The sequence below is a fragment of the Rhinoderma darwinii genome, chromosome 2 (genome assembly GCF_050947455.1).
Source record: "Rhinoderma darwinii isolate aRhiDar2 chromosome 2, aRhiDar2.hap1, whole genome shotgun sequence".
NCBI lineage: Eukaryota > Metazoa > Chordata > Amphibia > Anura > Rhinodermatidae > Rhinoderma > Rhinoderma darwinii.
This window is the reverse complement of record NC_134688.1, coordinates 349,708,064-349,718,318: the sequence shown is the minus strand read 5'-3', so window position 1 is coordinate 349,718,318 and position 10,255 is coordinate 349,708,064. Positions and strand designations below refer to the sequence as shown.

Here is a 10,255-nt window from a genome sequence, read left to right as displayed (position 1 = left end):
GGGGCAATACATGACAAAAAAAGGGCATTTAAAAAATACAAATCTGAGGGTACAGCTGTAGCCTTTGTAAAATATAAAGAGCTTAATAAAATCTGTAAAAATGTAATAAAATTAGCAAAAATACAAAATGAAAGGCAGGTGGCCAAGGATAGTAAAACAAATCCTAAAAAATTCTTCAAGCATATAAATGCAAAAAAGCCAAGGTCTGAACATGTAGGACCCCTAGATAATGGTAATGGGGAGTTGATCACAGGGGATCAAGAGAAGGCAGAGTTACTAAATGGGTTCTTTAGCTCTGTATATACAACAGAAGAAAGAGCAGCTGATGTAGCCGGTGCCAGTGCTGTTAATATATCAGTTGATATACTGAATTGGATGAATGTAGAGATGGTCCAAGCTAAATTAAATAAAATAAATGTGCACAAGGCTCCGGGACCAGATGGGTTACACCCTAGAATTCTTAAGGAGCTTAGTTTGGTTATTTCTGTCCCCCTTTTCATAATATTCAGAGAATCTCTAGTGACTGGTATAGTGCCAAGGGACTGGCGCAGGGCAAATGTGGTGCCTATTTTCAAAAAGGGCTCTAGGTCTTCCCCGGGTAATTATAGACCAGTAAGCTTAACATCCATCGTGGGGAAAATGTTTGAGGGGCTATTGAGGGACTATATACAGGATTATGTGACAATAAATAGCATTATAAGTGACAGCCAGCACGGTTTTACTAAGGACAGAAGTTGTCAAACTAACCTAATCTGTTTTTATGAAGAGGTGAGCAGAAGTCTAGACAGAGGGGCCGCTGTGGATTTAGTGTTTTTGGACTTTGCAAAGGCATTTGACACTGTCCCCCATAGACGCCTAATGAGTAAATTAAGGACTATAGGTTTAGAAAATATAGTTTGTAATTGGATTGAGAATTGGCTCAAGGACCGTATCCAGAGGGTTGTGGTCAATGATTCCTTCTCTGAATGGTCCCCGGTTAGAAGTGGTGTACCCCAGGGTTCAGTGCTGGGACCACTATTATTCAACTTATTTATTAATGATATAGAGGAAGGGATTAATAGCACTATTTCTATTTTTGCAGATGACACCAAGCTATGTAATATAGTTCAGACTATGGAAGATGTTCATGAATTACAGGCAGATTTAAACAAACTAAGTGTTTGGGCGTCCACTTGGCAAATGAAGTTTAATGTAGATAAATGTAAAGTTATGCATCTTGGTACCAACAACCTGCATGCATCATATGTCCTAGGGGGCGCTACACTGGCGGATTCACTTGTTGAGAAGGATCTGGGTGTACTTGTAAATCATAAACTCAATAACAGCATGCAGTGTCAATCAGCTGCTTCAAAGGCCAGCAGGATATTGTCGTGTATTAAAAGAGGCATGGACTCGCGGGACAGGGATGTAATAATGCCACTTTACAAAGCATTAGTGAGGCCTCATCTAGAATATGCAGTTCAGTTCTGGGCTCCAGTTCATAGAAAGGATGCCCTGGAGTTGGAAAAAATACAAAGAAGAGCAACGAAGCTAATAAGGGGCATGGAGAATTTAAGTTATGAGGAAAGATTGAAAGAATTAAACCTATTTAGCCTTGAAAAAAGACGACTAAGGGGGGACATGATTAACTTATATAAATATATTAATGGCACATACAAAAAATATGGTGAAATCCTGTTCCTTGTAAAACCCCCTCAAAAAACAAGGGGGCACTCCCTCCGTCTGGAGAAAAAAAGGTTCAAGCTGCAGAGGCGACAAGGCTTCTTTACAGTGAGAACTGTGAATTTATGGAATAGCCTACCGCAGGAGCTGGTCACAGCAGGGACAGTAGATGGCTTTAAAAAAGGGTTAGATAATTTCCTAGAACAAAAAAATATTAGCTCCTATGTGTAGAAATTTTTCCTTCCCTTTTCCCTTCCCTTGGTTGAACTTGATGGACATGTGTCTTTTTTCAGCCGTACTAACTATGTAACTATGTAACTATGTAACTATGTCTTCATACTGAGCTGAATGAGGAAAGACGCACATGCTTAGTTCTACTCCTCCAACTGCCACCAACCAATAGAAAATGCCTTCTAGTAGAGAAGAAGCTTTTATTCAGGAGAACAGATTGTAGTGTGGATGGAGACTCACACAGTAAGAAACACACAGGAGAGCCAGCCATTTGCTTAAACAAATAGGGAGTTTGAATACAGCAATGCTTACATACAGCATTGAGCTCTTCCTTCTCCTACTCAGCCTCTCACTGTGTGTAAGCTGCAGGCTCTCCCTCTTCTTGAGTTATATAGGACTGAGCTCTCCCTCTAAAAAGACGTGATGGGGCATTTTTTTGAGGCTTCTACTAGACAGAAGAGGCAGGGAAACAAAACGATCTGCCTATATAAGCTATGACAGGGAGGGGGAGGAGCTTAACCAGAAAGGACATGCCCCCTGAGCTGCTAGCCTGAAGAAAATCTAGCAGAGCAATTGGCGCAATGAATGGGGAGATCTCTGAATTCATGTAAGATGCAGGGCTGGTTCTAGCTTTGTTAGGAAGGGATTGTCATGCACTATATTATGTCTGATTATCTTTTTTTTCATAATTTTTTTGACAACTCCTTCAAACTTTGTTTCATTGCCAGCTGTCCAGGCCCTAGAGAGGGAGATCCCACCCAGGAGCTAGCATATATTACTGCTACAATTTACACCAGCTTCTGGCTTAATTTATAGGAAACACAGTGAGTTGCAGATGGCCACGCCCCTTCAGCTAAACTCCATACCACTTTTAAAATGTGTCCGAAATAGCCTAAAATGCAAGATTTTTGCAAGTTTTGGGCCGTTTGGAACTTTTCTACGCCAGAAAACAAGCATAGAAGCGTTGTTAAATTTCCTCCTATGTCTACGCAGGAGATTTGGAACTCTGCATCAGAGAAATGCAGTTCCAACCGCTATGAAGGTATGCTCATAGATGGCGTATACACTGCAGAATTTATGACCGGATATTTCAGTGCAGAAATTCCACAGCGTTTGCAGTAGCAACTCAGCAGATTATATTTTATTTTTTTTAAAAAAGCTATACGCACAGAAAACTGAAATGCTGCAGATTTTTTTTCAAAAGTCCCCATTTAGTTTAATAGGGAAGTCAAATTTCGCAACAAATGTTAATTTTTGTAGATTTTGCTGCGATTACATTATTTAATCGCTGCAAAATCAGCAGGTACTAAATATTCTTTAAAAAAAATTTAAACTTTGCTTACCTTTCCTGGAGCTCCCATAGCAATTTGTTCCTGTTCTACTGGCTCCTCTGTGGTCAGCCGGCCTCCTGTGATGACATTTTACTACACATAACACATGTGATGAAATGTCATTTCAGGAGGCCGGCTGTACGGCAAGCAGCCGGGGGAGCCGAGTAGTTAAAATATAAATAATGCTCAAGGGCGGACACTGATAATTTAGTTTTACATAAAATCAATATCAAGATAGACAAAATAACAATACAAATTAAGGAGCAGAATAAACATGAAGATGAAAACTGTGCATTCAAAAATTTGAATTAAAAGTGATAATTATTAATCATATATTTTGCAAAGGATGTAAAAACAAATGTTTATTATCTTCAGATAAAAAAATTTCAATAGTATTTGTATTTAAGTGTGTCTTAAGTTGGTTATAGTGAAGAAAAACAAATACGAGCGCCCCCCCTGTAATGCAGTACTGTAGGGGACCACATGATAGATTTGGTAAAAATGGTCTTGTGCTTACCTTTTAAGATTGTCTAGTGAAAACACTGGGAATTTTTGCTCAAGTCAGAGTCTCCTCCAAAAGAAAGAGAAACCAGACAGATTTTATTTTATTTTTTTGCCCCTTATAATACAGAGCAAGGAGCTGGCTTCAATGAGAGCCAGCACCCCCAAACACTACGTCAAAGGCCTCTCGCCCATCCAGATAGCTCCCTGCTCTACAATGATGAGGGTCAAAACCCCCAAAACAGCTGTCTACAGATGGGTTTCTTTTCCTTTTAGATGACACTCTGGTCTGACTGAAATCATATTTCGAGGCTCTTCTGTGGGTCGGATATTGTCTTACAGGGAAGCTACCTCCAATAGGTGACACTAGTTGGATAGTTTTACTTCTTCTGGAGGAGAGCTAAGGGTATGTTCACACGAGGGCGTCCGTAACGGCTGAAATTACGGGAATGTTTCAGCCTGAAAACATCCACGTAAGATCAGCCGTAACGGCATGTGCAGGCGCTTGAACGCCGCGTCAATTACGGGCGTAATTGGCGCTGCTATTCATTGGAGTCAATGAATAACGGCTCCAATTACGGCCAAAGAAGTGACAGGTCACTTCTTTGACGCGGGCGTCTATTTACGCGCCGTCTTTTGACAGCGGCGCGTAAATTACGCCTCGTGTGAACAGACAAACGTCTGCCCATTGCTTTCAATGGGCAGATGTTTGTCAGCACTATTGAGGCGCTATTTTCGGACGTAATTCGGGGCAAAAACGCATGTAAAAAAGTAAATAAAAAGCATGTAAAAAAGTAAATAAAAAAGTCACTTAAAATATGGCACTGTTTATAGATTTTAAAATGCAGACAAAAAGTGTGTGTGAAGGAGGTCTTATGGTCTCAAATTGTCTATATTGTTCCAGGAGGAATATTTTGGGGATTTATTGCTATAAAATGTGAAAATAAGAGAAAAAAAAAGATTTTTACAATATGTTTTATTTTCACAAAAACAGCTAACATTTATACATTTACACAAGGTTGGTTCTCTTGACAAATCTTGAAAGCCCATCATGTTTCCAAATTTGTATCAAAATGTAAATTAACCCAAACATATTAAACAACTGGAATAACTTCTGGAATAATTTACCTTCTGGAAAATGCTGATTATGGTCCATTTTGAAATCTAAACTTTCTCTTCTGCTTGTACGTCACAGTCCATTTGAGAACTATAACATCTAAAATGGCAATCGGTTACTATACTTTTAGTTTTAAAGTTGTTTTTTTTACTTGCTCAAACAACACATTCATACTAACTAGGTGTAAGTGCCCTAACAGAAACCCATTTGTAAAACTGTAAACTGTAGAGCATGTGCATACATACAGTATAATATTGTAGAATTGCTGTTGCTTTATATTTTTTTGTTTTATTATTTTTGTCCAACCTTGCTTTTGTCCAACCCTTAATTATTTAGCTGTATGGAGAATGGCGAGGAGAAGTTGAACCTACTATGCATTACCTATACTGATTATGATTCATCCTAAATTATAATAACATGTGTAATATTGTCTTATAAACTTTTACAAATTTACAATAATTTACAAAAATATCTATATTAAAAATTTTACATTAATAATATTTATATTTGGTGAAATATTTATACATTAACATTAAATTTTAAAAAATTACAGTTTTAAGCTTTACCATTCTTGTCTGGAATACAGGATCCATTATTTTTCTTCAGAGAAGAAGTGCTTAACGATCGTGTTAAATTATTTAGACTAACTTTGTCTATTTCTGTAGGTAAACTTTGCCGTTCCTCATTCTCTGTTTCTCTGTGATAGAAGTAATTAAAATTTGATACAATAACTGGAACTGGAAGGGCAATAGTCAGCACTCCTGCAATAGCACAAAGAGTACCTACCATTTTACCTCCTAGAGTGATTGGACACATGTCTACTCTCCATATCCAACAGTAGTCATAGTTACTACAGCCCACCAGAAGCCATCAGGAATGCTGATGAATTGAGTCTTAGGTTCATCAACTTCTGCAAAATATACTGCACTAGAAAACAAAATTACACCAATAAAAAGAAAGAATATTAACAACCCCAGTTCTCTCATGCTGGCCTTCAGGGTTTGTCCTAATATTTGAAGTCCTTTTGAGTGTCTTGAGAGCTTGAAAATTCTAAACACTCTAACAAGCCGAACAATTCTTAAAATAGCTAGAGACATGTTTTGCTGTCCATTGGGCTCTGTTTGCTTTACAAGTTCTGTGATAAGTGTTACAAAATATGGAATGATAGATACAATGTCAATTATATTCATAATATTCTGAAAAAATTCAGATGAACTTGGACAAACAATAAACCGAACAACAAGTTCAAATGAAAACCAAATAATGCAGGTAGTCTCTATAAGAAAGAACGGATCTGTGAAGGTTTTAATATATGCAGCCTGCTTCGTAAAATTGCCTGAAAATTTGAATAGCCCTTCTTCTCTAAATTCTGGTAATGTTTCCAAACAGAATATAAGTATGGAGATGACAATAACCAAAACAGAAACCAATGCCATGCCTCTTGCTGCACTGGAGCTCTCCGGGTATTCAAAGAGTAACCAGAATTGCCTATGGTAATCATTAGTTGGTAAAGGTATTTCAGGATCCTTTAGAAAACCTTCATCATCTCGAAATTGTTCTAAAGCTTCATTTCCAAGCTCATAGAAAACAATTTCATCTGCAAACACATCTATTGGTACATTTGCGGGACGTCTTATTTTTCCACCAGACTGGTAGTAATACAAAATTCCATCAAAACTAGGACGATTTCTGTCAAAAAAGTATTCATTCCTCATGGAATCAAAATAATGAATTCTTTTTTGAGGATTTCCAAGGAGAGTGTCAGGAAATTCACTAAGTGTTTTAAGTTGGGTTTCATATCTTAGGCCTGCTATATTGATAAATACCCTTTGGTTCCCTTCTTCCACTCTCCTTTGCTCAGTAACTAGGTTGTCATGACATTCTTTAGAAAATCTGGAAAGTTCAGTCTCATTTAATGTTTCATTCATATACAGTTTCCAGTTAGTATTTTGATTTGCAGGAATTGGACTTTCACCTCCAGTAGCTTTGGTACATGTCGAATCAGCAGGACCATCTGGAGAAAAGTCTTCAGAATTTGGCAAAACCTTGTGAAGGGTGTCCATGTTGTAACTTTTGATTTCAATTTATTTTTATTGTATTTTCTAGAAAAGAAATATTTATATATAACAAGACCATTAAGTAGTAGATAATAATTATTAAGAGAAATGCAATATAACAGGCTTAGGCCACATGCTTCATTAGGGTTCAATACAAACTTTGAGTTGAACAGATCTGTAATACGTATGTCACTCATAGATGTTTTTAGGGCCCTATTGTAAATGCAGTTTCTATAGGCATCCGTATAAATTCAACTACATGGAGTGCCGTAGCCATACAAACTCACTTAGCATCTCACCTCAGGTGACGGCTTACAGAGTCTTTGAGTGGGGCACAAGCTCAACTAACAGCCGCTGTTTCCGGCCTCCCTGTACTCCAATTGTATCTGCTTCGCTGCCCTGCCACCCTCCTCTTTTCAGTGGCGTGGGAGCAGGACAGGTAATTATGTTTTTTTTTCAGGTGGGCACTGTGTGTCACAATATCTACAGGGGGCACTATCTACAAGGGGCAATGTGTGACACTATCTACAGGGAGCACAATCTGTGGCACTATCTACAGGAGACACTGTCTGTAGCATTATCTACATGGGGCACTGTGTGACACTATCTACAGGGGACACTATCTACAGTGGCCGCTGTATGTGGCACTCTACAGGGGGGCATTGTAGGTGGCACTATCTACAGGGGGGACTGTAGATAGTGCCACAAACAATACCCCCTGTAGATAGTTTCAAATTTACAGTATGTGGCAGGGGCTCACCTAACTTTGCAAATGATCTCTGTACTGAACTGTATTTGTGCTCGTGCTATATTCATGTACTGAGATTGGTTCTGGTGCTGTATTTATGTACTGAACTTGGTTGTGGTGCTGTATGCATATGTACTGAGCTTGTTTCTGGTGCTGTACTTATGTACTCAACTTGGTTCTGGAGCTTTATTTATGAACTGAACTTGGTTCTCATGCTGTGTATATGTACTGAGCTTGGTTCTGGTGCTGTATTTATGTATTGAGCTTGATTCTGGTGCTGTGTATATATATGTACTGAGCTTGGTTCTGAAGCTGTATTCGTGTACTGCCTCATCTCTGTCTACAACCCGACTCGCGCTCTACGTTCTGCCAACGACCTTAGATTAACATTCACCATAATCCAAACCTCCCACTCCCATCTCCAAGATTTCTCTCATGCTGCACCAGTTCCCTGGAATGCGCTACCCCAGACAATCAGATAAATTCCCAACATCCACAGTTTTAAACGTGCACCTGAAAACACATCTTTTAAGACAGGCCTATAACATTCCCTAATCTGACTACATTCCCTGGCCCCCCTTTTACATTAGTCATGAAAACTTGACCCCTTCATTCAGCAGTATCCCCCACACTCCTTGCACCCTAATACACTTCATGTCTGTCATACACAGACACTGGTTGGTGACCAGCACATGCAGCTTTATTTGTACTACCCCATATGTATAAAAGATGGCTGGACCATTGTACTTACCAAGAATTTTTTCACATTTTGTCTCTCCCTTATTTCCTCATAGATTGTAAGTGTAATGACGGGGTAGGGAGACAGACAGGTGAGCCCTAATCTACCCGCCACTCAGTCCCTGCCTACTTGCACAGCCAGTCCTAGGCAACGGCGTACAACTGGGCGACGGTCCCTACGCTCAATATGTGCACGACACACAAACAGACAAGGGTACACAGAAGCTAAGGGAAATGGGGCAGTTGCCCACGGCAATACCGTGAGCCACAAGAGTAGTGAACATGCCGAGTCAAACCAGGAGTGTACGAGGTACCAAATGCAGAGCAGGAGAGTAGTCAGTAAAGCCAGGGTCAATATGAAGCAGAGGTCAATAGTACAAGCAGCAGCAGCAGAGCCAGGAAACAGGCAGAATCACAGGCAAAGGAGGAGCAGGAAATGAAGGTATAAATAGACAGAGGGCGGGAGCTAGCTCCGTCTGGCCAGGCTGTGATAGGCTCTCCCACTTCTCAGCCTCCCAGCCCGAGTGGTAGATGATCGAGTCACTCTATCAGACTTAGGAGCAGGTGCAGACTGATTAACCACGGGCGTCGACACAGAAGCTGTGTCTGGCAGATCCTTTACAGTAAGCTCTTGCGAGCAGGGTCCTCACTCCACTTGTTTGAATTGTAAATTAGTTTTGTCATTATGCAATGTCTGATATTGTCTGTACAATGTATCCCCTGAATTTTAAAGTGCTGCGGAATATGTTGGTGCTATATAAATAAAGGTTATTATTTTTATTACTGAGCTTAGTTCTGGTGCTGTATACATATGTACTGAGCTTTGTTCTGGTGCTGTATATGTGTACTTAGCATGGTTCTAGTACAGTATATGTGTACTAAGCTTGGTACTTGTAATGGCCACGCTCGCGGACTGCCAGCATCTCTTACTCTCCAGCGGCTGCAGACTGATAAACTCCAGCCGGTGTCTTACTCCTTGGAGAAGCCAGCATACGTGGCCGCTCTGCTCCACTGCACCCTGGATTATAAAAATGACTCTGCCTAGGCATTTTTGTGTCTGCCTATGTTCGTTATTGCAAATGGTTCCTTAGTTGTATCCTGTGTCATGTCTTCCCGTGTCCTGTATCCTGTATCCATTAATTGTGTTTGTTCCAGTGCGAAGTATAGTATTGGAGTCAAGTTCATCAACTGTGCCAAGTGTCATCTGTGCCAAGTGTCATCTGTTTAAGGTATCTTCTTTGCCAAGTGTCTGCTACGCCAAGTGTCTGCCATGCCAAGAGTCTGACAAATTTTCTACCCAGGTACTCTTGTCCAAAAGACTATCATTAAAATAATAACCTAAAAAAGGAGTCTATAAATCACCAATAAGATGTAAAACGTCTAAACTTTATTGAGTACAAAACAAAGTAACAAGTACAAGTAACACAAGGTGCATCGTAGCATCTTACCCATGAGTATGGAAAAACTGCCTGGCGTCACACCCCTACAACGCCAGGCAGGCTATGATGCACCTTGTGTTACTTGTACTTTTGTTACTCTATTGGGCAGCAACCATCTGTTGAACAGTGTGGTCATACTGGGGTCATCCTACACAGGTATTATATGGATAATGTGCATCTTACCTGGATTTCTTCTCACTCTTCAACACTGGTTTATTGTTGTCATGGAATGGTTTGCTTAGTGCCTATGTCCATCTAAACCTTATACTGCCTGGTATCCATCCATCACAATTGTGGTATTCATCTCTTGATTTTATATATGTGTTTTTTTTATGTTTTGTACTTAATAAAATTTATACGTTTTACATCTTATTGGAGATTTATAGACTCCTTTTTTTAGGTTATTATTTCAATATAATGAGTCTTCCACC

General features: G+C 39.6%; 1 protein-coding gene across 1 annotated transcript in view; it reads right to left on the bottom strand.

The window, feature by feature from the left end:
- Positions 1–4,724: 4,724 nt before the first annotated feature.
- LOC142741315 (potassium voltage-gated channel subfamily A member 10-like) overlaps positions 4,725–10,255 on the bottom strand; it is a 52,232-nt gene continuing 46,701 nt past the window's right edge. The window contains 2 exon segments of the mRNA XM_075850689.1: positions 4,725–5,664; positions 5,667–6,944. Coding sequence (XP_075706804.1) covers positions 5,398–5,664; positions 5,667–6,905 — 1,506 coding nt within the window. The 5' untranslated portion in view covers positions 6,906–6,944 and the 3' untranslated portion in view covers positions 4,725–5,397.